Genomic DNA, 26,283 nt, shown 5'->3' on the forward strand with positions numbered 1-26,283 from the left:
GACAAGAAGACTTTGTTATTGTGGTTATGAGAAAACAAAGAAACTTAATTCCAAGAAAAAGAAGAGTTTCTGACACAACTGAGTCTTTTGTGGTTTTGTTTTTGTTGCTTTGAGAGAGGCTTTCACCTCATAGCCTGACTGACCTGGAACTCACTGTGTAGACTAGGCTAGTCTTCAAAGATTTGCCTGCCCCTGCCTCCCAAAGCGCTGATAGGAAAGGCATGCATGCATGGCTAGCTCACCCACTACTGCGAGTCTCATAACATTTACTGACCATTTAAAAACAATACCAAAGGCTGGAGGTGCAATTCAGTAACAGGGTTATTGTCCAGAATGGACAAGGCCCTGGACTCCGTCCACAGCATTAAAAAAAAAAAATGAAGGAGGCTCTCTGCTCCTCTCTGTTCTAGAGACAGCCGCTTCTTTCCGTGCCGTGCCAGCCTCGTTCCAGAGACACGATGGTGAAGGTCGGAGTGAACGGATTTGGCCATATTGGACGCCTGGTTACCAGGGCTGCCTTCACTTCTGGCAAAGTGGACGTTGTTGCCATCAATGACCCTTTCATCGACCTCAACTACATGGTCAACATGTTCCAGTATGACTCAACCCATGGCAAGTTCAAAGGCACAGTTAAGGCTGAGAATGGGAAGCTTATCATCAACGGGAAGGCCAGCACCGTCTTCCAGGAGCAAGATCCCGCCAACATCAAATGGGGGGATGCCGGCGCCGAGTATGTTGTGGAGTCTACTGGTGTCTTCACCACCATGGAGAAGGCTGGGGCCCACTTGAAGGGTGGGGCCAAGAGGGTCATCATCTCCGCCCCTTCTGCCGATGCCCCCATGTTTGTGATGGGTGTGAACCATGACAAGTATGACAATTCCCTCAAGATTGTCAGCAACGCTTCCTGCACCACCAACTGCTTAGCCCCTTGGGCAAGGTCATCCATGACAACTTTGGCGTCGTGGAGGGACTAATGACCACAGTCCATGCCATCACGGCCACCCAGAAGACTGTGGATGGCCCCTCTGGGAAGCTGTGACGAGATGGCCGTGGTGCTGCCCAGAGCATCATCCCTGCGTCCACTGGCGCTGCCAAGGCTGTGGGCAAAGTCATCCCAGAGCTGAACGGGAAGCTCACATGCATGGCCTTCCGCGTTCCTACCCCCAATGTGTCCGTCGTGGATCTGACATGCCGCCTCGAGAAAGCTGCCAAGTATGACGACATCAAGAAGGTGGTGAAGCAGGCATCGGAGGGCCCACTAAAGAGCATCCTGGGCTACACTGAGGACCAGGTCGTCTCCTGTGACTTTAACAGTGACTCCCACTCTTCCACCTTCGATGCTGGGGCTGGCATTGCTCTCAATGACAACTTTGTAAAGCTCACTTCCTGGTACGACAATGAATTCGGCTACAGCAACAGAGTGATGGACCTCATGGCCTCCAAGGAGTAAGAAGCCCGCCCTGGACCACCCATCCCAGCAAGAGAGAGGCCCTCAGCTGCTGAGCAGTCCCTGTCCTAACTAACCCTTGACTCTGAGCATCTCCCTCCCAGTTTCCATCCCAGACCCCCAGAATAGCAGAAGGGGCTTAGGGAGCCCTACTCTTTTGAATACCATCAATAAAGTTCATTGCACCCCTCAAAAAAATGAAGTAAAATTAAATTGTCAACACCATCTATGTAATGTTAATTTATACAGAGTAAGGGGTACATTATTTAAACTTTTTAAAATTCCCTGTTCTATTTTCTTATTATTTTCTAATGCTATGAATGAAAGCTTATGGAGTAAGTGCTTTGCCACTTAGTTCCACAGCCAGCCCCTATGCCCTCAGGAGTTAGATGAGTCCCCATTGTTTCTACAGATACATACATATGAGAACAGCTAAATGGAATCATAATAACAGATGTCTTAGAAGAAAGTCTGAGTTTATAAAACCTTTACATTGTCGCTACAAATGATAAGAATTTCAAGTGGTAGCGTGAATGGACATTTTCCAATTCTAATTCCAAGACCTTAGATACAATAGTAAGTTGGGAACCCAACAGGATGGCTCAGCTGATAAAAATTCCTTCTGTGCTAAATAAGGAGTTTGATCAGGTACTTGGAAAATCCTCCCACTTCTGAACTGTGCTCTATCCCAAGAGGATGTGACCAACTAGTTCTGGGTCTCAGATATGACCCCAGCCTCATGATCTTCCTTCTATCCCGGGGGCCCACAAGTTGTCTTCTGAACTCCAGATGTGGCAAATGTTTGTGCAGGCACATGCATTGAATAAGTAAACAAATGTAATTCACTTTTGAAAAAAATATTACATTGCTTAATAAATACAATGGACAGATGAGAAACTGACAGTTCAAATAGAGATATATTGGCCACTGAATGCAATCTTGTATTCTTCTTTCCTAGAACGACACACACTGATGGAGTTACAATTACCAAGGCTCCCCGAAACCCCTAGAATATTAGCAGCCTAAAGTATTGCCATTATTCAAAGAAAGAACAAGAAACCTGAGTGCAGGAATGGATCTTACTTTTGCAATAAAAGTCATTTGAGGATTACAAATTACAAAGTAAAAACATCACTATGTAGTGATATTTCATTTGTATTTTAATAAATCAGAAAGTGAAACAGACCCCCTGGTCAGCCTTACAGACCAGGCAGTGGTGACACACACCTTTAATCCCAGTAGCCACACTAGTTTACTGTAGAAACTCGGCAGTAGTGGTGCAGGCCTTTAATCCCAGCCCTAAAGAGGAATATAAAACGGGAAAAGACAGCTCTCACACAGTCTCATTCTGACATTCCTGGAGGCAGGATCACCATTTCAGACTGAGGTCTGGCTGTTCTGCTTTTCTGACCTTCAGGATGAACCCCAATATCTGTCTCTGGGTTTTTATTAATCGGACTGCATCACTGCAGGAAAATCTAATGACTACATTTTGCTTGTGCATGAACACTTTCTCAAAGTCACTACGTTTAACCAATTCACCCACGGTGTCTTCAGTTAGAATACTCTTAAGGTTATACCTTTATTTCAACTATATTACATGTCATTCCCTGAAGATGAACTTTCAAATACCAAATTCTTAGCTTTTGAGGATGGTGCCCTTAGGGTTGGCAAGATAGGGTAAAGATGTTTACAGCCAAGACTGTTGCCCTGAGTTTAATTCCAAGGACCCACAAGGAGGAAGGAGGGAGCCCAACTCTTGAAAGTTTTCCTCTAACCTACACACACACACACACACACACACACACACACACACACACAGAGAGAGAGAGAGAGAGAGAGACAGAGAGAGAGAGAGAGAGAGAATCAATTAATTAATTAAATCAGAATAAAGAAGAATGGCACCTTAAAGGGGGCAATTTCCATCCATCTCTGGAAGTGTAATTCTAGGCTATGTTCTTTCATCATTAAAATTAAAAAATCTTTAAACTGTTCACTTTTAACATGTGTTTCTATCAAAAACTATGGCCATATTTTCCTGTACTGACTACATTCACAGATGAATACACTATAAATGAAAATGAAAATGCAGCCATTAAAATAATTAAGTTAATCATTCATGATAAATAGTTGGTTCATTTTTAAAGTGTTTGTTTAGATAGGGTCGTGTAGCCCTGGCTAGCCTTGAACTCTGTATGTAGCTGAGAATAGCTTTGATCTTCCTGTCTCTACCTGCCAAGTGCTGAGATTACAGGTATGTGCCTGGCTTGCTGTCATCTTGATGACAAAAAGCTGTCTCCTCTGGCAGTCCCAAGTGTGATTCCTTCTGTGCTAAATAAGGAGTTTGATCAGATACTTGGAAAATCCTCCCACTTCTGAACTGTGCTCTATCCCAAGAGGACGTGACCAACTAGATCTGGGTCTCAGATATGACCCCAGCTTCATCCCTTGTAGGCACAAGTGTTGGGAATGGAGTTCAGCAGGAGAGGGCTTCCCTGAGTTTCATCATCAAACCTACAAAAGACAAAACGCCCTCAAGCCTGTACAAAATCTCAAACCTGAAGGTGGGGTTTTCTAAAAAATGCCAGAGAAAAACTGCCCTTGACTGTCAGTTACTGACCTCACACCAAATTCCAAGGCATTTGTGCAAAGTTCAGTTTCCTGACTTGACAAGTAAGCACCCCTTTGCTGTGACCACCATTGAACATTTATTCCCTAAGGCAACTTTAAGCTAAGAAGTCAGGCTTGGGATGTAGCTAAATTAAGTATTTATCCAGCATGTACCAGGCCCTGTTTGAATTCTTGCCTCAACTTCTACCCCACCTCTGAAAAAAAAAAGCCTAAGAATGTTTTCCTATTCTCTTTTCTTTCTTTCTTTCTTTCTTTCTTTCTTTCTTTCTTTCTTTCTTTCTTTCTTTCTTTCTTTCTTTCTTTGAGACAGGATTTCTCTGTATAGCCCTGATTCTGTGTAGACCAGGCTGGACTCCAGTCTCCTGAGTACTGGAATTAAACAAATTGTCTAGAAATCCTAAGAATTCTTAGGAATCTTCCAAAAGCTGCTGACAAATAGATCGTGTCAGTCCAAGGCTAATTTCCTGATTCTTCAGTCTCCCCCCCCCCCCCCCGCCGCCCTTTATCACACAGCACCCAACTGGAAGCCCTATCCTTTCTTGATCCGGTGGCACATAACTATAGCTGCAGGAATAGTTGAGCTAAGAGGATTGCCCAGAGTTTGAAATCAATGTGAGCTAAACAGTGAGTTCTAGGCAAGTCTGGACTACAGCGGCTGAGCTAACGGGAGCTCACCAAGGCCAGCTGGACTGGGACTGATGGAGCATGTGATCAAACCGGACTCTCTGAATGTGGCTGACAAGGAGTGCTGACTGAGAAGCCAAGGACAATGGCACTGGGTTTTGATTCTACTGCATGTACTGGCTTGGTGGGAGCCTAGTCTGTTTGGATGTTCACCTTCCTAGATATGGATGGAGGGGGGAGGACCTCGGACTCCCCACAGGGCAGGGAACCCTGACTGCTCTTAGGACTGGAGAGGGAGGGGGAGGGGAGTGGGGGGAGGGGGAAGGAAATGGGAGGAGGGGAGGAAATGGAAATTTTTAATTAAAAAAAGATAAGAAAATTAAATTAATTAATTAATTTAAAAAAAAACCAGAACAGCCAGGTGGTCATGCCTGCCTCTAACACTTGGGATGGAGAGGCAGAAGGAGCAGGAGTTGAAAGTCATACTGGGCACCATGGGAAGAACAAAAGAGTTATTTATAACCACTCAGTAATTTTTTTTTACCTTAGAGGCTTCTCCCATTTTAGAAAAAACAAATACTTTTGTTTGTTTGTTAGTGGCAAGGGTGTCCTTGAACTCCAGATCCTCCTATCCCTGAGGCAGAATAGAAAGACAGTGAAGGGAAAGGAGTCCCTCACCCCAAAGTCTGGTTGAAGCCCTTCAACAACTGAGAATCAATATTGCCAGCACGAAGTACGGGAGATAGCTCAGTGATTAACAATGATTGTGGAGGACCCAAGTGCAGCTCCCAGAAATCATGGCAGGCAGTTGACAAGCACCCTTAACTGCACCTTCAGGGGATCCTATACCCTCGAGCACATACCCGCACAAACACACACACATAATTAAAAATAAAATAAATCTTTAAAATTTTTCATCATAGTTAACAGCTGATGAAGGTTTTTCCTGACCCAGATAAAAACTTAAGAATTTTCTAGGAATCTCACCAGATACCCTTCTATAGTAAAAAGATACATCCTAATCTCTTGTAGCCCTGGTGGCTCCTGATTTTATCTTATCAGGCTCCTCCAGAGCCACCAAGTTTTTATCAAAAAATGCAAGGATTGCTTAGAAGCCCTTTGAAATGTAACTTAAGAGAGCCCTCAAAACTGTCTATGGAGCCAAGGCCAAGAGACTTCAAAGTGACTCATCTTCCAGAAGCTCAGACCCATAATCTTGGCTCCCCTGCCTGCCTGTCTTCCCATTTCTATTGAACTCCAACTCTGCTCCCTACAGGCTCATCCTGAAAGCCTTTTCTGTGCTGGGGCCAAGGATCTGGTTGTACCTAGTCAAGATCCCCAGCCTCTGCCATTGCTAACACACCTGCCCCAATGCCAAAACACCTGGCGGAAGAAAGAAATCACTCTGATGACTTTCTCCTGAATTTAACTGTTGGTTGACCAAAATGTCATTATTTCTCCCTTAAACATTTTAACAAGCCCATTTCTTTTTGGAGGCTCATTCTGCTTGGGAAGTTCTTCCTATTATTACAATGGTCTCATAAATATTGTTTCAGGCTAGGGACATGGGTCACTGATGGGATGTTTGCAAAGCAGGTTCAAGGCCATGGGTCCTCTCTCAAAAACACACACACACACACACAAATAAATGTAAAAAAAGAAAAAACTAGTTATAAAAGTTGTCCAATTCACAGAAATGACCAAAACTAGCCTCCCCTGGCTTGCACTGGTGAGTGCTATTTCAATTCCAGTGCCCTCAGAGAGGCTTACAGCTACTCTAGGCAATTACAGCTAGGCAATCCACCTCTTTCTTCTGGCCTTCACAGGTCCCAGACATATGTGTGGTGCACAGATATACATGCAGGTAAAAGACCCAAAATACAAAATATATGTTTAACAATTTTCGAAATAGGGCCTGGCAAATGGCTCAGCAGATTTGTCAGTGCACTTTTGGAGGACTCAATCCTTGGTCCCCTCATGGTGGCTCAGTCATCTGTACCTCCAAGGTCATGGGATCATGCACTGTCTTCTGGGCTCTGTAGCTACCAGGCATACAGAGTTACAAGCAGGCAAGAGACCTACTCGTGTAAAATAATAAATAATTTAAAAATTTAAATACCCAATCATATAATTACTCCTATTCCCTAACAGCATCCAGTCCTCGGACTCTCCCTGAAATCACCCTAGACAAGGTCAAAACCTTCCACAGTCTCTGTCCAAAACTTTGTTGCTGCAATATGGCACAGTTCCCCATTGTATGTGCTCTCCTTTCTCGTAGCCATGAGTCAGAGAACTTAAGTTGGTTTGATTGTGGCTATTGTGCTATGGCTATGTAAGAGAACCCCTGTGAAGGACTAAGATGTAGTTTATATAGTAATGTAGTAGCATGAATAGACCCTACATTCAAGTGCTGCCCGCCCCCCAAAAAGAGAGACAAAGACAGACTGACTGACAGAGAGAAAGAGAGCGAACATTTGCAGAATCCAGCTAAAGGATAATCAGAAACTCTTTACACTAGTTTTGCAACTTGTGCTGGTTAGTTTAGAATCACCTGGGAGGAATTCAGTGAGGATGACGTGAGAGGCACCATTTCCTAGGCTAGGCACAAGAGTGAGGAAACTTGGCAAAGCTAGCAAGTGGGTAGCCGGTGGCACTGTTGATTTGTTGTGACTAGCTTCTTGAGTTTCTGCCTTGACATCTCAGTACCGGGCTGTAATGGAATTATGAGCCAAACAAGCAACAGAAATGAAACCAGGACACGAATGTTCTGTAAGATGAAAAGTTTTTTCTCAATTGTCCCAGCTAGCTGTGGTGAAACACAGCTTTAATCTCAGCACTCAGGAGGCAGAGGCAGGCAGATCTCTGAGAGTTTGAGAGCAGCCTGGTCAATAGAGTGAGCTCCAGGACAGCCAAGGCAAGCCACATAAGAAAACCCTGTCTCAAAAAAGCCAAAATTAAAATTAAGGTTAGCCCTCCGTGAAACAAATACAACAGTAACAACGTGAACAAACTCTGTGAGCATGGCATGTGACAGAAAATAAAGGTGACCTGTATGACTCCCTGGCTAGTGAGTCTTTCCAGCAGCAGATCCAGAGAGCTGAGATGAAGTCCCCAGGAGGATGACAGAAGTCTAGGAGAGAAATAGTGGAGGCAGGAATGAATTAAAGAAGGTCAAAAACAGCCGGGCGGTGGCAGTGCACGCCTTTAATCCCAGCACTCAGGAGGTAGAGGCAGGTGGATCTCTGTGAGTTCGAGACCAGCCTGGTCTACAAGAGCTAGTTCCAGGACAGGCTCCAAAGCTACAGAGAAACCATGTCTCGAAAAACAAACAAACAAACAAAAAATGTCAAAACCATCTGGCAATTAAAGGGAGATTGCTCTTCTTTCCTGGTGATAACACCAAATGGCAGATAGCACCAAGGGGAGGATCACAGAACTCCTGGACTAGGCCTGGGGGCCACAGCAGCTTCCACAGCTGTTGCAGCAGCAGCCTTGAGGCCACAGTGGTTAGCTGGGCTGAGGCTGCAGATCAATTTACAGAGGAGGGCTTCTGTCTCCCCTCTCCATCCATTAAGAGTCTGAGATAAGTAATAAATAAAATAAATAACCTTTGCCTGGGGGATGTCCCTCCTTTGAGACAGGGTCTCTCATTGGCTCACATCTCACCAATTAGGCTCCACCTCCCAGCACTGGGATTACAACCACGTGCCGTTATGCACGGCAGGCAGGTTCTAGGCTTTGAACTCAGGTCTTCACATTTGCAAAGCAAACGCTTTCCTGATTCTTCTTCCCCAACCCCATTAAAGATCATGCTGATGCAGAAGCAGACGCTTGGCTTGGCTTGGTCCAACTGTTACTGTGTTTGTGTGGAGATGCTTCTGAGAGAGCAGCAGACCCCACAACAACCCTGCAAGGTGGTTCCTTGCTTCTGCACCTAATCTCCAGCCAGAGATACTAGGACGCTCTCAGTGCCTGTGCTGAAGAAAGCAACAATTCTGGTTGCTGCTGATTGTTGCACTTTGGTCAGGGGTCACACCGCTACTTTGGGCAACCTCACCAAAGCCAGACTTGTTGACATCTGCACCATTTTGTAAAAACTTACACCAGAGTAGAGGACTCAGTTTTCAACCATGGCTACACTATAGGGAATTTTGTTCATTGAGTGTGTGTGTGCGCCAGGGCACACTTCTGGAAGTCAGAGGACTTGTAGGACTAGGTTCTCACTCCTTCTACCATGACCATGTGGGTTCTGGATTCATCTCCGGTGGTCAGAAGGACCATTTCTATGGACTTTAATTAGGAAACAGAAAATGGTGGGATGTTCCAGTTGGGATGTTCCCACTCACAAAGGCAGGGCAGGAAGTTTGTTGAGGAGAGGATTGCGTTGGGCCTGTTCCCCAGGCTTGCTGCCTGTTGAAAGACGTTGATCTCCTGATATAGCTCTGGGAAAGATCAGGGCTGAGATACAGACTAAGGGAGGGAGCCATATGCATTCCGGGAGGCAGAGGAAGACCAGACAGGAACAAAAGGAGAGCAGAAGTCGGGTGTGGTGACACATGTTGTCACCCCAACATTTGCGATGCTGAGGAAGGAGGATCACATTGAGTGTGAGGCCAGCCTGGGCTACATTGTGAGTTCTTGGTCAGTCTGGGATATAGAGTGAAACCCCTCTCACTCCCTCCGAAAAAGAGTCCCCACATTGCTCTGGATGGCTTAGTGCGCTTGCCAGAGGCTTTTCTCCAGTCGAACATACAGTCTACACATGCTTGAGAGCACATTAGAGAGATTGTCTTAAGAATATCCTTGGGTGAAGGCAGTCAAAAACTGGTTTTTCCAAGTTCCCATCCTTAAACTCCCCCCCCCTTAAACTTTAACTGAGTTCTGGGAGTAGAGCTCAGGGCTACTGTGTGTGCTGCATAAGGAGAAAGCCTAGGTTCCATCCCTAGTACTGTCCCCAAAGAAAGAAAACTTTGAAATGAGTTTGTTCTGATTGTGTCCAACATGTCTGGAGTATCTTGTACTTCGGGTTGCTCATTTTATTCCTTTCTTACTTAGTGAATTAAAACTATGCCAAGCCAATGGTGTTTTAAATGTGTCAGATGACTTTCGAATCGTTCAGAAGACAAAGAATGGGACAGTATATTCAGGATAGGCGATCTTAGAGTATTTACATACAATAAAGCACACAAATCTCAAGTGTAATACTAGAGGTTTATTTTTAACTCCACTTATTATTTATGGGAGGGGGTATCATGCTTATGTCATAGTCTGTGCATGTAAGTCAGAGGAAAATTAGTGGGATTCTGTTCGTGCCTTCCACCATATGGATTCTGTGATTGAAGTCACCAACTTAGCTAGGCTGGCTGGCCAGAGTTACAGATATGAAGCCACCTGCTACGCCAGGCTTTTTCAGTAGGTGCTGGGATCCAAACTTGGGTCCCCATGCGCATACACCAAGTACTGTACCAAATACGCCATCTCTCCGGCCCCTATTTTAATTTTGAATTTTGGAAATGATCTCATTATGCATCTCTGGCTGACTTGGAACTCTTCACCTAAACCTGGCTGTCCTTGAACTTTCAGTGACCTCCTGCTTCCGCCTCTGGATGTGTGGACCACCATAGCCACCTCCCTCCATTGCTTTTTAAGAAAAAAAAATTGGGGCTCGAGAAATTACTCAGCAGTTAAGAGCACTTGCTAATTTTGTAGATGCCCTGGGTTCTACTCCCAGCACCCGATCCAGCACCCTTTTTTGGTCTCCACAGACACTAGGCATGAATGTATCCAGTGCACCTATCTACATGCAAGCAACACACACACACACATAAAAATAAATGAATATTTTTTAGAAAAGGGAAAAGTAGGACAGAGGCAAGAGGAATCAAGGCTATTCTTATCTACATAACCAGTTTAAGGCCAGCCCAGCCTACCTGAGACTGTTTCGAAAGAAAAGCTGAGTTTTGATGTGGAGTTGGTGATATACAACAATTTCTCAAGGGCTAGGGGTGTGGATCAGTGGTAGACTACCTGGAGGTAGGTGGTCCTGAGTTTCACCGTAACCCTACAAGGAAGGGAAAAGAAATAACATCAAAGTACCTTTGAAACTTGCAGACATAGCAGTTGAGCGCCATAAGTACTGACTTCTAGAACCAGCACAAACTCAGGGGTGTTTGGGAGGACAGTGTAGAGCTCTCGGTGGGGACTGGAAAGCTAACTGTTGTTTAGGATCATTTATTCCATGTGATTTTTAAACCATATCAAATAAAGTCATTTTTCTTCCCCTTCCAAAAATATTTTGCAAGGGTTGGCCTGTTGCCACCGAGGTCTTCCCAGCTACGGAGACAAAGGGCTTTGTTTAACCGCTTTGTTCTTTTCTTTTTAACCTATTTGTGTTTAACCAGATCCCTGTCCCAATCCCTTAGGCATTTTAACAACTTCTTTCTGTTTGTTGAACTAAGAGATTAACTTTAGATAGCTATCCAAACTCCAAAGTTTACGTTTGCTGTGCCCCTGCCGCTGCTCACGCCTGCCCCGGCTGGATTCCGCTGGGTGCTTCCAGTTGCTGTGGGAGACGTGAGGGGAACAGCGTGAGCACCCGGAGCGAGAAAGGTGAGGCCTGCCTGGCGAGTTTTTTTTCTCCTTCCCAAGGTTCTCTGCGTGACCTTTGAACTGCCTGCGCTGTCACACCAGCCTTGCGAATTTCCAGGACAGGACAGCTTTAGTGGAGAAGGCAAGAAAGCTAGATTCCCAGGCGACCGGGAAGCTAGATTCGCTCACCCTTGTCTTCCCACCCTGCGCAGAGACCAGCCGGAGACCGCGTGCCAGGAGCAAGGCAGGCTCGGTGGCGGTCAGCTTCCCAGAGCTCTGTCATTGCTGTCACTGCCCCCAACCTCGGGAGGCGCAGCAGTGTCCGAAGAACGCTCCCGTTGGCACAGGTACTCCACCCCCACCCAAGCCGCCAGTCAGAACCTCCCTTCCCCCCAGCGCGGGCAAAAAAAATGGGTCATTTGGCAGCACTGCCCCCCCCACACACACACGTTGCTTGCCTGTGGGGTTAAAAATACTATTGCAAAAGTCCCGCGTCTGATCTTGCGGCTTATCTAAGATTGATAGCATGAAAGCCCTTTGGAGCCTGGGCCAATTTTCAACAGCCAATGAAACTTGGCCAATGCTACAGTGCTGGTAGTTAATACTTTGAGACAGAGGTCTGAGCTGTGTTTCTAAAATCATGCAATTTATTGAAGGAAACATTAAACCAAAGCTTGTTCTCCCCCGACCCTTGTATTCACTTGCCCACCCCTGCGTGGAACTGCTTAGTTGAAAGCAGGTAGATCCCTGGGAGAAGCATGATGTTGCTGCAATTTCCATCAGCACGAAGGCCTACTGGGGCAGACTTGCAGAGCAAAGTTTCCTGCTCCTTCAAGGGAGAATTCTTGACAGATCTCTATTTTTCTGATATTTTTTTCTTTTTTTATTTCTCCCAGTTCACTGGTTACAGTCTTTGGCCTAAAATTCAAGCCTAGATTGTTCTTTGCCTGTGGGATTCAAGGCTCCCTACCAACTAGCCTCAAGGAGCCAAGCTTCAACAACAAACAACAACAAAAAAAATACACGAACAAGGGAAAATGCCCTTCACACCTGCGACTGTCTGAATTTGAAAATGGACATGGGCTTTTGGGGGGAGGTAGGGACAGAACTAGATATTAACCCCAAGCCCTAGCGCTAGGAAACTCTTCTACCCTAGCCACACACCAAGCCTCTGGCTGGTAACTTAATTCAGTGTATTATCACTGATGAATACATTTCTAAAACTGGCTGCCCCCCAAGGAGATCAATAGCATCCATTGATGAGGGGGAGTGAGAGCATAAAAAGGTGACCTGCAGACACCCAGAGGGCCACCAATAAGGGAGCTGCCCGCCCCTTGGAGGTCAGGGCGCCAGCATAAAAGGCTGAGTTAGTACCACCAAGGTGTGGGTGGCAGAGTGCAAAGACCCTCACGGGTAAGTTGACTGAAGATGCCTCCTGCCGCGTCCTGCTAGCCCTTTCTTCTTTTTCCTTTTCCACGCTGCTCGCCTTGCTCTGATGGGGGGAGGGGGGCGTGCACCCGCCTTTTTGTTCTGATCCAATACTGTCATACCTCAAGGAGGCTTCACATTTGGTTCCAGGCTGCCTTAATCAAATTAATTTTATAATAAAGCAATTAACAGGTTTTTTGTCTTCCTATTGCATCTAAAAGCTCCATGTACAGTGTACAGAAGTGCTTAACTACCTGCCGTCCGTCCAGACTGGGTCTTGTGCTGCATTTGCTTCATACAATTGCCTTTCATTTATTCTCTGTTCCCTTTAATAGGCTTTTCCTGCGACCATGTCTTCCATCAGGATCGAATGTGTTTTACGGGAGAACTGCAGGTGTGGGGAGTCTCCGGTATGGGAGGAGGCATCCAACTCTCTGCTGTTTGTAGACATCCCTGCAAAGAAGGTTTGTCGATGGGACTCCCTCAGCAAGCATGTGCAACGAGTGGCCGTGGGTAAGAATGAAAGCCGAGCTCCTTTCCTCACAGTTAGCCATCTTTTCCCAGCTTGGGGGGATATAAGGGGGACATCATTGCCTTGGCTCCTTCTTTTTAAAGCCTGACTAAAGATACTTTGAAATCTTTTGGGTTATCATGGTCTCTGTGCCCACTTGAACCCAATGATGATCATCAATATTTTTCTCATTCACTTGCATGGAGCACAGCATGCCCACCTTCCTTTGCTTTAGTTTGTGATACTGGAGATGGAACCCTCGACTTCACGCATGCTCAGCAAGTACTCTACCACCAAACTATGCCTCCAGTGCCCTGTTTTTGTTTTAATGCTGAGGTACTATAGTGTCTCTTTCAGTATAGTAATTGCCTTCTGATAACAGTATCCACAGCGAACACTCCATTAGTGGCATAGCAAAAGCTATCTCTGCTCTGGTTAGGCCAAGACCTCCATTTAAAAAAAAAACCAACAATATAAACAGATGTATCACTTCTTTGTGAAAAAAAAAAGAGTTCCTAGGCTTCAAAAGCATCAACCAGTACTGTTTACTCCCTGCACGAATGTGAGATTACTGCCAGGATTCCCAAGAGAGCCTTGTGGTTTCAGAGGAGTTTTTAGGGCTTTCTAGGTCTCAAGGCAATGGGCCGGGAAGTGCTTATCGAGTAGGCAAACAAGTTTCTGTTTTTGTTATTGGATCCTTGGGAAGAGATAGCAGGATTTTCCTAAGTCAAAGGGAATTTCTGGTTTCTGCTCTTTTCCCATGAATCCAACTGTGAGTTTAAAGCATGTTTCCCTGGTGCTGAAGATTGAAACCAGGACACACACACGCCACAAGCTGCATTCCCAGACTTTTTGAAAAAATTGATTTTGTGTGTGGGGCATACTGGTTCCACCGCACCCATGTTGACGTCAGAGAAGAACTTGCAGGAGTCGGTTCACTCCTTCCACCATATAAAGTCAGAGGACAACTTTTGGAACTCTTTTCTTTACACTATATGAGTTTTGGGGATTGAACTCAGATTATCAGATTTGGTAGCAAAAAGCCCTTACCTACTGAACCGTTTTCTTTATAAGGCAAGGGCTTGATAGATAGCGAAGGTTGATGTGGAACTCACGGGTTCTTGCTTCCACTAGAAGCAGCTTCAAACTTACCCATCAATGTGTTTATAGCTCCAAGCAGAATGCTTCTGCCTCTGCCTTCCCTGGTCCCTCATTCCCAGCATTCCCCAAATTCCTACCCATAATTAGCAAAGTGTCCCAGTCTTGCGAAGGGTCTATGTGTTAGCAGGGGTTTAGAAAGCTAAATTATCAGGAGGCACTCAGGCTGTAGTTAGATTCCTTGTTAAGAGCATGGCCCTCCTTACAGGGTCTTGTATATTCCCAGGGTCGCCAAGGGCTTGAGTTAACTTCTGAGCAGGGCTTTAAGCTAAGAGCATTTAGCTTTGATGAGGTGCTTGGGAAATGTTTCTAAACAAGCTCAGATAAGTGTATTTCCTGTGATACTCAACATGGTAATCTCTCTCCACTTAAAAAGGTTTCTTTTTAATACAGGGAAGAAAGAATATTACAACCAGAAAAGCTAACTATTAATAAAAATATAGGAATATAATAGAGATATAAGGGTTGTATTTCACTGCATATATAATCGTATTATTCTTACCATGCATATTTTCAAAAATATTTGGAAAATGAGAAATAATTTGTAATTAAATATATTAACATGGTTTTAACTAATACAGCAGTGTACACCAATAATACTAGTATTCAGAAGGTAGAGGCAAGAGGCAAGAGAATACTGAGATTGGGGCTACCCTCTGCTACATGGTCAGACAACATCTTAGTACCATTAAAATCACTGTACCCACGGCGTGGTGGCGCACGCCTTTAATCCCAGCATTTGGGAGGCAGAGGCAGGCGGATCTCTGTGAGTTTGAGGCTAGACTGGACTACAAGAGCTAGTTCCAGGACAGCCAGAGCTACACAGTGAAACCCTGTCTCGAAAAAGCAAAAAAGAAAAAATCACTGAACCCCTGCCTAAGAAATGAAATATGACACAGTGACCTCTGTGCTGGACCACCAGACTGCCTACTTCCTTCTAGGTATTGTCTTTACCTCTGCAGATGCCCCAGTTAGCTCAGTGGCACTTCGACAGTTGGGAGGCTATGTTGCCACCATTGGAACCAAATTTTGTGCTTTGAACTGGGAAGATCAATCAGTATTTGTCTTAGCCACTGTGGATAAAGATAAGACAAACAATCGATTCAATGATGGGAAGGTGGATCCTGCTGGGAGATACTTTGCTGGTATGATTTCTTTCTTTTTTTTGCCCCTATTTCTTGTGCTTGAATCTTACTCTGTGTGTGTGTGTGTGTGTGTGTGTGTGTGTGTGTGTGTTGCTGTGGGATGAAACAAAAAATGTATATATACTAGGTAAGTGTTGTACCAAAATAAGTAATACTATATAATGAACATATATATGTATTAAACCTTCCCTAGAGTTAGAGAGTGACTTGTAAACATTTTGTTCTTGTTTTCTATCTGAGCCTTTCTCTCTCCAGAAACATTTAGGGTTGCATGTGTGGGTGTTTTGTGTGTTCCCTAAGGAAAGCGACTTTTTTTCTGGGACACAGTCTTACTATGCAACTTTGGCCAGGCTGACCTTGAAGTCACAGAACTACACCTGTTTCTGCCTTCTGAGTTTTGGAATTAAAAGTGTGTGCCACCGTGCACACAATTTAGTAAGCAACTTACAAAAGTTTAGTATTGATTCAATAAGTCTGTATTTCTAGTATATTAACTGACTAAATAATGTCCATTATGGAATTTTCCCCTCCAGTGAGGGATCCAGTCTGGAATCACGTACTGTACTTACTTGTCTTTTCATCCTCTTAATGAAGCATTTTCTTGACCCTCCTCCCTTCTCTCTTTTTTATGGCATTGTCATTTTTAAAGAATATGATCCCTTAAGTGTCTTTTGGCCATTTGAACTTCTTCTGTTGAGAATTCTCTGTTCAGCTCAGTGCCCCATTTTTAATTGGGTTAATTAGCATTTTACAGTCTAGTTTCTTGAGTTCTCTATATATTGGAGATCAGACCTTTGCCTGTTGTGGGGTTGATGAAGATCTTCTCCCAATCGGTAGGTTGCCTTTGTGTCTTAGTGACAGTGTCCTTTGCTTTACAGAAGAGAGGACCTATACACTATATATATATACATATATATGTATATATATAGAGAGAGGACCTATACACTACATGCCTATATATAGAGAGGACCTATACACTATATACCTATAGAGAGAGAGGACCTATACACTATATACCTATAGAGAGAGAGGACCTGTACACTACATGCCTATATATAGAGAGGACCTATAAACTATATACCTGTATATAGAGAGAGGACCTATATACTATATACCTATATAGAGAGAGGACCTATATACTATATACCTGTATATAGAGAGGACCTATATACTATATACCTGTATATATAGAGAGGACCTATACACTATATATATGTGTGTATATATAGAGAGAGGACCTATACACTACATGCCTATATATAGAGAGGACCTATACACTATATACCTATATAGAGAGAGGACCTATACACTACATGCCTATATAGAGAGAGGACCTATATACTATATACCTATATAGAGGACCTATACACTATATACCTATATAGAGAGAGGACCTATACACTACATGCCTATATATAGAGAGGACCTATACACTATATACCTATATAGAGAGAGGACCTATACACTATATACCTATATAGAGAGAGGACCTATATACTATATACCTGTATATAGAGAGGACCTATATACTATATACCTGTATATATAGAGAGGACCTATACACTATATATATGTGTGTATATATAGAGAGAGGACCTATACACTACATGCCTATATAGAGAGAGGACCTATACACTATATACCTATATATAGAGAGGACCTATACACTATATACCTATATAGAGAGAGGACCTATATACTACATGCCTATATATAGAGAGGACCTATACACTATATACCTATATATAGAGAGGACCTATACACTACATGCCTATATATAGAGAGGACCTATACACTATATACCTGTATATATAGAGAGGACCTATATACTATATACCTATATAGAGAGAGGACCTATACACTATATACCTGTATATATAGAGAGGACCTATATACTATATACCTATATATAGAGAGAGGACCTATACACTATATACCTATATATATAGAGGACCTATATACTATATACCTATATATAGAGAGGACCTATATACTATATACCTATATATAGAGAGAGGACCTATATACTATATACCTATATATAGAGAGGACCTATATACTATATACCTATAGAGAGAGGACCTATATACTATATACCTATATAGAGAGAGGACCTATACACTATATACCTGTATATAGAGAGAGGACCTATACACTATATACCTATATATAGAGAGGACCTATATACTATATACCTATAGAGAGAGAGGACCTATACACTATATACCTGTATATAGAGAGAGGACCTATACACTATATACCTATATATAGAGAGGACCTATATACTATATACCTATAGAGAGAGAGAACCTATACACTATATACCTATATATAGAGAGAGGACCTATACCCTATATACCTATATATAGAGAGGACCTATACACTATATACATACATGTATGTGTGTGTGTATATGTATAGAGAGGAGGGCCCTATACACTGTCCTCTTACCGCTCAAGCTTGCTTCTCCTATTTGCAATCTGTTTTCCTCTTCTTTCAAATGAAGTGTGAATAGTAGCTTCCCAGTTTCTTTGCTCTAATCAGTTTTGAGCCACATAACCTTCCAAACCCTTTGGCCTGCACTTTTTCTCTAGGCGCCCACTGAGGTATTCGCCTTTTGCTGTCCCGTGGCTACAGGATCTGCTCTTTTTGTCTTCCAAAGCTTTTTGGCTCTGCTTTTCACTTTACCTGGTTTCTTTTTTAAAAGCTTTTTTTTTATTATATATACAGTGTTCTGCCTGCATATATACCTACAGATCTCATTATAGTTATGAGCCACCATGTGGTTGCTGGGAACTGAACTCAGGACATCTGGGAGTGCTCTTAACCACTGAGCCATCTCTCCAGCCCGTGACCTTTTTTCCATTGCTCTAACATAGACTACACTGACCCTTTGTTCTTGTGGATGCTCTTGTGCTATTGAGTTGGTCCTTTGCACTCTCTAGTTTTGTTTGGTTATTCTTCACAGCTTCTAATACTTTGGCAATGTGTTCTATTCTGAGATTCATGACTCTTTACAACTATTTTTTTTATAAAACTTGCATTAGTCTTTAACAAAACCTTCCAACATCTGTGCCATATGATTTTCATAATCTATGATTTCTTACACTTATTGAGTCATACACCCTTCCTTCCCTGTGTTATCTTTCCATCACAATAATGAGATAACTAGGGTGATTAATTTGCAAAGAGAAAAAAGGTTATTTTGATACACATTTGTAAAGATTCTAGTCCATGATCAAATGACCCTATTGCTTTGGGCCTCTGGTAAGGAAACGTATTGTGTTGAGAATGTGTGGTAGAGCAAATTGCACATCTTGTGAGCCAGCAAGTAAAGGATGACTAGACTGGCCAGTGTTCCACAACCCCCTTAAAAGTCATGCATCCAATCACCTGAGACTTCTACTAGGCTCCACCCCCTAAAAAGTCACAGCATCTCACAAGCCATTAACACATGGGCTTTCAGAGACATTCAATGCCAAATTATAGCACCAAATAATTTTAGGTTATATCCTAGCGATTATGAATATTGTGTTATGAGACCCTGCACATTGTTTAAATCCTTTAGAACATGTGATACAGGCTGAGGATGAGCCTAGGAGTCCCCGAATCTCTTTTAAGGGTTACATATCTCAGGCTGTCCCCTATCTTCTCATCCTACTTCTCCGGCTTCCAGAGTGCTGGCATTACAGGGGAGGGGCCACCACACTTAGCGTCTACCATGCATTTTGTTCAGCTTTTATGCTTGTGCTCAGTAGGAGAAAATGAGGTTAGTTCATGTTTATCCCTTCTTATTTGAAACCATATCTCTAAATTGCTAAATAGTAGGTGTGTGCATTTGTGTATATGTGTATGTGTGTGGATGTTTGAGAGAGAGAGAGAGAGAGAGAGAGAGAGAGAGAGAGAGAGAGAGAGAGAGAGAGAGAGTTTGAGGAAGGGGGTTGTTATATAGCCCAGCTAAACCTCAGAGTCACCAACTGTTTCAAATTCCCCCTCGTGTCTCCTAATCTAAAGTGTTGGTATCATGATCCATAATGAGGGAAGAGGGGGGTTGTACAGGATGAACATCTTCAGGACCGAGCTAATGTTCTTTGTGTCCCAAAGGCACCATGGCTGAGGAAACAGCCCCAGCAGTACTTGAGCGGCACCAAGGGTCCTTGTACTCCCTCTTTCCTGATCACAACGTTAAGAAATACTTTGACCAAGTAGACATCTCCAATGGTTTGGATTGGTCCCTGGACCATAAAATTTTCTACTATATTGACAGCCTGTCCTACGCTGTGGATGCCTTTGACTATGACCTGCATACAGGACAAATCTGTAAGAACATCTTTATTAGTTTTTATAATACCACTCATATCATTTTTATATCTTAGTGATCAGTAAGGGATCTCTCCCACAGTCCATGTGAAAAAGTATTTATTTGTCAACTACAGAACTTTGAAATTAAAGATGACTCAGACTTGACTGAGCTGCCAGTCAAGCTGTGGTCCCCAGCACAGCTGAACTCTGCTATTTGGGACTAGGGCTATAGCAGGCCTACTGAAACTAGGCCTGAACTTTTGCTTTCCATCTCCTCCCTGGAGAATGAATCTTAGCCTATCAGATAGCACCTAGAGGCGCATAATATACAACAAAGTGCGAGAAAAGAGGGAAAGCTCTGACCATTTGGGTGCCCGATTCTTAGTTGATCTTTAGTTAACCGTAGGCAAATGAACAATCTTTGAAACAGAAAAATAACAGGTTGGTTCAGTTCCATCAATGTTCTGTAAAATGAGCCATCACTGGGAACTTCTAGGGAAAAAATTAGTTAGAAGAATTTAAAACGGAGACCTTGAAACTGTTTAATGAAAAGTGCCAGACAGGAAGAGCAAAACCAATCATAAAAATGACTTGAAAAAAGTCACAAGGCTTTATGTAGATTTAATCAAGGGCAAACTCTTCCAGGGCTTTTCTTTGAAGTGTGTAGTGTTCTTTTTTATGACTATTCTTACCCAATTTCCTTACACATGGTTTTAACATTTTTCCATTATACCTCAATGTGATTGCTGGAATGACCTGAATTTTGTAGCTGGCTATTCTTCTGCATGGTTTTTTTGAGGTGCTGGAGAGCAAACTCATTTCTTTGTGTGTGCTAAGGTACCATTCCAGCCCTCCTCATTGTTTATTTACTCTGGATCTCCTTTAAGCAGCCTGAGGATTTTAGAATGCCCTTTTTAATAAGTAAGCTCTTTAAATATTGTTTCTTGATTTTGTAGCAAGTAAGAAAAATAATGAGCGGCCCCCCAGGGTTTGTACATGCATTGTTCATATGGTACCATTAAGCTGCCATGTAGATCTTCAGCTTAGTAAAAGCACGAGTGTTGGTCCCTAAGACAGTGATGGAAGCACAGACTGAAGAACGTCCGAGAGAGACTTGCAAGCTTAGTTTTGCTCAGCCTCAGAGAGCTACCTATAGATACTTTACTAAGAATTTGGAAATGACACAAGTCTGAGGCAGGAAGATTATTTTAAGACTCTAAGGACAGATTGGGCTATACAACGAATTCTGGGTCAGCCTTGGATATAAAATGAGAACTTGTATCTAAATAAATAGATAACGCAGCTTTATTGAGCTTAGTGGTAGAGCATTTGTCTACCATACACGAGGCTCTGAGTTTTATCTCCAGAAGTGAAAAAAAAAAAGAAAACCAACTTTTCTTTTCCTTTGGAGTCTTAGAAAGCTTAGGCATATATATCTATAAAGACAAAAAGGAGTGAATCGATCCCAATCATGTAGTAAAAATCCTCTGTTCACATGCCTAAGTGACCAATGTTTATAAATAGCTTGAGAGGGCACTGTCTACTCGTCAGCATTGGGTGACCCATTGTTTTGTCGTGTTTTGGTTTTGGTTTTCAACTGCAGCCAACCGCAGAAGTGTTTACAAGATGGAGAAAGATGAACAAATCCCGGATGGAATGTGCATTGATGCTGAGGGAAAGCTTTGGGTGGCCTGTTACAATGGAGGAAGAGTGATTCGTCTAGATCCTGAGACAGGTAGGCTGCAGACGAAATGGAACCCTACCCAGTCCAGAAAACTAGAGACCATTACTAATACAGTTAGAGTTATATTAGTGGTCTTAACTGGGCAATTTGGGAAATGAAGGCGAAATACACAGCGCCAGATTTATAGTCAAGAATTTCTATGGAAGTAAGTCTCTCTGCCAAAAGTTAATTGTCAGAGAAGGTAAGTTAAATACATGGATGGGAGCCAGGTAATATGGTAGCTTATATATAAACCTAGAAATCAGGAGATTAAACCAAAGGGATGGTGAGTTTGAGTCAGTCAATACATATACAGAAGGACTTCCCACATCATTTCCTCTTTTCTGTCTAAATAAAAAGGAAGGTTTAGTTAAAAATTACATGTAACAAAACAGGTGTCAAGCAAGAATTACAGTTACAATATTTATATCTACTTTATATTTTATCATAACTAAGGGAAACTATAATTATAACTATCTATTGTTTAACTCCATCAAAGACTTCAGAAGTATATAATATTACCTAAGAAAACAGGAAGCGCATTTTAAGGAACTTCCAAAACTCTAAAATTGACAGAGACATCTCACTGCCTAGACAGTCACCCAAAGTTCTTCTGTAACATTGGGATACCAATCTTCACCCTACAGGTCCATAGTATCCAGCAGACTTTTCCAAGAAATGTCCTACTTTGTCTCTTTTGATTGATTTTAGTTTGAAATCTATTTTGTTGGATATTAGGATAGAAGCTGCCATTTCTTATGCTGAGTCAGTAAGCCTTCTCTTAAAAGAGTTGCGGAGCTCCTGCTCACTGCCAGCATGCACAGCCCATTGTTGCAGATTTTTAGACCTAAATTTCAAATAAAGTATTTGTTGACCTAGGAAAAAGACTGCAAACTGTAAAGTTGCCTGTTGATAAAACAACATCATGCTGCTTTGGAGGAAAGGATTACTCTGAAATGTATGTGACCTGTGCCAGGGATGGGATGGATGCTGAAGGCCTTCTGAGGCAGCCAGATGCTGGTGGCATTTTCAAGGTGATGTGGTCTTTTGGGGGGTGTGGAGGGTATTCTGTTAAATAATTGATCACTGCTTCTGCATACTTCCCAAAAACCATGTGATTGGCATGTTAATCTAGACTATAAGTTATGTAAAATTCAGAATGATGTGTCTGACCTACTTTCAATAGTGTTTGTAAGATCATCTGATTGTTCTGATGTCATAAAAAGATGTGCAGGTTTTTAACAATTTTTTGTGACAGAGCAAACACTGATTTAAAAAATCTTACATGAGTCAGGCAGTGGTGGCGCACACCTTTAATCCCAGCACTTGGGGGTGGGGGGGGGGGGCAGAAGTAGGCAGATCTCTGTGAGTTTGAGGCCAGTCTGGTCTACACAGAGAGAGTTCCAGGACAGCCTGGGCTACACAGAAAAACCCTGTCTTGAAAAACCGAAACAAACAAACAAATAAAAACCTACCTTTCTTGACAGGTGAGAAAATGATAGAACTAAATTGCTCTATATCCGTGTGCATGCTCGCTCATTGAACTGGAATGTATGTGAATGACTGGTTGAACCATGTAATACCTAACTCTTTTTCATGATAAAAAATAAAATGGGGGGGGCTGGAGAAATGGCTCAGTGGTTAAGAGTACTGACTGTTCTCTCAGAGGACCCAGGTTCAATTCCCAACACCCACATGGCAGCTCCTAACTGTAACTCAAGTTCAGGGGATCTGACACCCTCACACCAATAAATAAAATGGGGTTATTAAAAGTAGCTACACATGTTACTATTTTTATTTATTTATTATATATAGTGTTCTGCCTACATGTATGCCTGCAGGCCAGAAGAGGGCACCAGATATATATATATATATATATATATATATATATATATATATATATATATTCAACCATGTGGTTGCTGGGAATTGAACTCAGGTCTTCTAGAAGAGCAGTCAGTGCTGTTAACCACTGAGCCATCTCTCCAGCCCCTAGACATATTATCTCAATTTGCTTGGTGTTTGTTTGTTTGTGACAAGATCTCACTCCATAGCCCAGGCTGGCTATGTAGTCTTCCTGCCTCAACCGCCCAAGTACTGAGGTTCCAAGTATGAGCCACCATGCCTGGATCTGTAACAATGGTTTGAAGACTATAATTTACCAGTTTCATTCTTTCTTCCCAACAGATTACTGGTCTTGGGGTCAAAGGAATCGCCCCATATTCCTATGCAGGGTAAACTGCAGCTCTTCCTTGCTGTCAGAAGAAAATGCTTTGAAGACAACTGGAGAACTAAGGGACTTATCTCAATGAAATTTCAATCTGTTTTTAATGAGACAATGAGATAGCAGGGCTAGGCTTTAATTTTCCCTGGGTGCTGGGGAATAAACCCAGTGTGTGACATATTAACTAAGAACATAAACTAACAGTGAACTACATTCCTAGTTTTTCTCAAAGTAGAGCATTTTTCACAGAGAATAAGTGGCTTTAATAGCACATTCTAGGCCTTCTATTAAAAACAATCCTATAGAAATGCAAAAAGTTGTTCAACTATCAATCAGCCTGATGACTGCAAATTGCTCTTGGGTTGAAATGGGACTATGTCCATTTTTTTCCTGCATTCCATACTTGCTGGATCCAAAGCTTCAAAAAATTAATGCATAGAAACTTGGTGATTTATAATGATTTTGGGATACTTCCTGTGTGTTATTTTTACAAACTAAGATACTGTCACAGGATATGATACAAACACCGTGTCACAATCTGTGGTTCTAACTGCCGCCTACTGGATATAAAAAAAATACATCACATGGCAAAGAATTTACGTTACTTTTTTACATTTATTCATCCGTGTGTGTGTGTGTGTGTGTGTGTGTGTGTGTGTGTGCACGCATGTGCAAATCCTATTTCAAGGACTTGATCTCAGATGGTACCTTTATTGACGGAGCCATCTCACTGAGTGTCGCTGCTGCTTCCTCTTCCTCCTCTTCCTTTTTAAATATTTATTTATATATTTTATGGATGTGACTGTGCTATTTGCATGTATGCCTGCATAACAGAAAAGGGCATCAGACAGAAGAGACCATTAGATATCATTTGAGAGCTAATGTCATTGCTGGGAATTGAACCTGGGTCCTCTGGAAGAACATCCAGTGCTCTTAACTGCTGAGTAATTTCTCCAGCCCTCTTCCACTTTCTTTCATGTAGTTCCTGCTGATTTTGAGCTTTCTGTGTAGGTGAGGATGGCCTCCATTTCCCAGATGCTAGGATTAGAGATGTGTGTGTGCCACCATGCCGAGTTTGGAAAGAATATTTTGTAGCAGGTGGGGGGTGGTGGTGAAGAAGGACGCTTAAAAGAAATCCCACACTAGCTCAGAATTGAGAAATAGACGGTTATTTATTTAGGGGTAGACTCACAAATCAGAATCCTCTGCTGGAGCGGAGATCAGAAACCCGATCCCGCAGCTGGAAAAGAGGCCGGACACATGCTCTACATCGGCATATATAGTATAAGAGGCCACGCCCAAGTGGGCGGGTAACCACTGGCTGTAGGACTTCCTACGGAGGGGGGGTTCGAGACAGGGTTTCTCTGTGGTTCTGGTGCCGGATTATGAGAAACATGTCCATCCGGGAGGCTGCTTCTGGCTCCACGCGCTGGCACAGCCACGCTCAGTCCCGAGATCCTCTACCACAGTCTGAATAGGGCGATCCTGCCTCCAGGAATCCTCAGAATGAGACTCTCCAGTCTTTTTTCTTATTGATTTATTACTCTTTGACAATTTCATACATGTATATAATAGACTTTGGCCATTTTTCAGTCCCATTGCCACCTCTCATCTCTCTCCTACTCCCAAACAAGTCTCCCTCCCATTTTCTTTACTTTTGTGATTATCATATAATTCCATCATTTCTCCCTTCCAAACCTCCTTCTAAACACTTCCATGCACTCCTCCTTGCTCTCTTTCAAATTCATGGTCTCTTTTTTCATTAATTATTGTTATATGCATATATATTCCTAAATATAACCTGTTCAGTCTGTAGAATGCAATTTTGTATGTGTTTTGGTATTGAACAACCAATTGGTATGCTGTACTCCAGGGAAGGCTACTTCCTCTCTCAGCATTCCTTAGTTGCCTATAGTTCTTTGCATAGGGTTGAGGTCTCCTGAGCCTTCCCCTGTCCATTTTGGCACACCTATTGTGGTTCTTGTTCAACTCCTGCTTAGGTAGTCATGGTGTTGAAACATTATGACTGTAGTTTCTGACATTCTAGGGGGCTACATTGTCACAGCAAGCTCCTTGTTTCTCTGGTTCTTACAGTCTTCTGAAGTGTTCCCTGCACCTCAGATGCAGGAGTTGTTATGTAGATGTATCAGTTGGGATGCCTCCACAACTCTCCATTTGGGGAGGAGGGGTTTTGAGAAGTTGGTTCTAACACCAGTGAATAAATGCCTCAGCGGCAGAGTAGATGAACTTGCCAGGAAAGGAGAAGGCAAAGCTTCCTGCTTCCATGTCTTTTTCTGTGGACTGCCACCAGAATGTGAGGCCAGACTTATGGTGGGTCTTTCTACATCAAATGATCCAATCAATAAATCCCCACACAGGCATGTTTGAGATTTAGTTGATTCCAGTCGTAGTCAAATTAATAACCGGAATTAGCCATCATACTATGTAAATAAACACTTGGAGCCAGCCTCTTAGAAGGCAGATCGAATCTGGGACCTGCCA

At 42.8% G+C, this 26,283-nt stretch overlaps 1 protein-coding gene and 1 pseudogene across 2 annotated transcripts; both read left to right on the plus strand.

Moving 5' to 3' along the window:
• Nucleotides 1-407: 407 nt before the first annotated feature.
• Nucleotides 408-1,476, plus strand: LOC142840663 (glyceraldehyde-3-phosphate dehydrogenase pseudogene; annotated as a pseudogene).
• A 9,814-nt stretch (nucleotides 1,477-11,290) lies between these two features.
• Nucleotides 11,291-24,379, plus strand: Rgn (regucalcin). Of its 2 annotated transcripts, none has more exons than XM_075958166.1 (7): nucleotides 11,291-11,311; nucleotides 13,054-13,231; nucleotides 15,350-15,532; nucleotides 19,637-19,852; nucleotides 21,438-21,569; nucleotides 22,437-22,591; nucleotides 23,745-24,379. In XM_075958166.1, the coding sequence occupies exons 2-7, from the start codon at nucleotides 13,069-13,071 to the stop codon at nucleotides 23,793-23,795; spliced, it is 900 nt and encodes a 299-aa protein (XP_075814281.1). In that variant the 5' UTR covers nucleotides 11,291-11,311; nucleotides 13,054-13,068; the 3' UTR covers nucleotides 23,796-24,379. The 2 variants fall into 2 exon arrangements, with proteins under 2 accessions (XP_075814281.1, XP_075814280.1); XM_075958165.1 differs by lacking the exon at nucleotides 11,291-11,311 and adding an exon at nucleotides 11,383-11,637.
• Nucleotides 24,380-26,283: the final 1,904 nt, after the last annotated feature.

The sequence above is a fragment of the Microtus pennsylvanicus genome, chromosome X (genome assembly GCF_037038515.1).
Source record: "Microtus pennsylvanicus isolate mMicPen1 chromosome X, mMicPen1.hap1, whole genome shotgun sequence".
NCBI lineage: Eukaryota > Metazoa > Chordata > Mammalia > Rodentia > Cricetidae > Microtus > Microtus pennsylvanicus.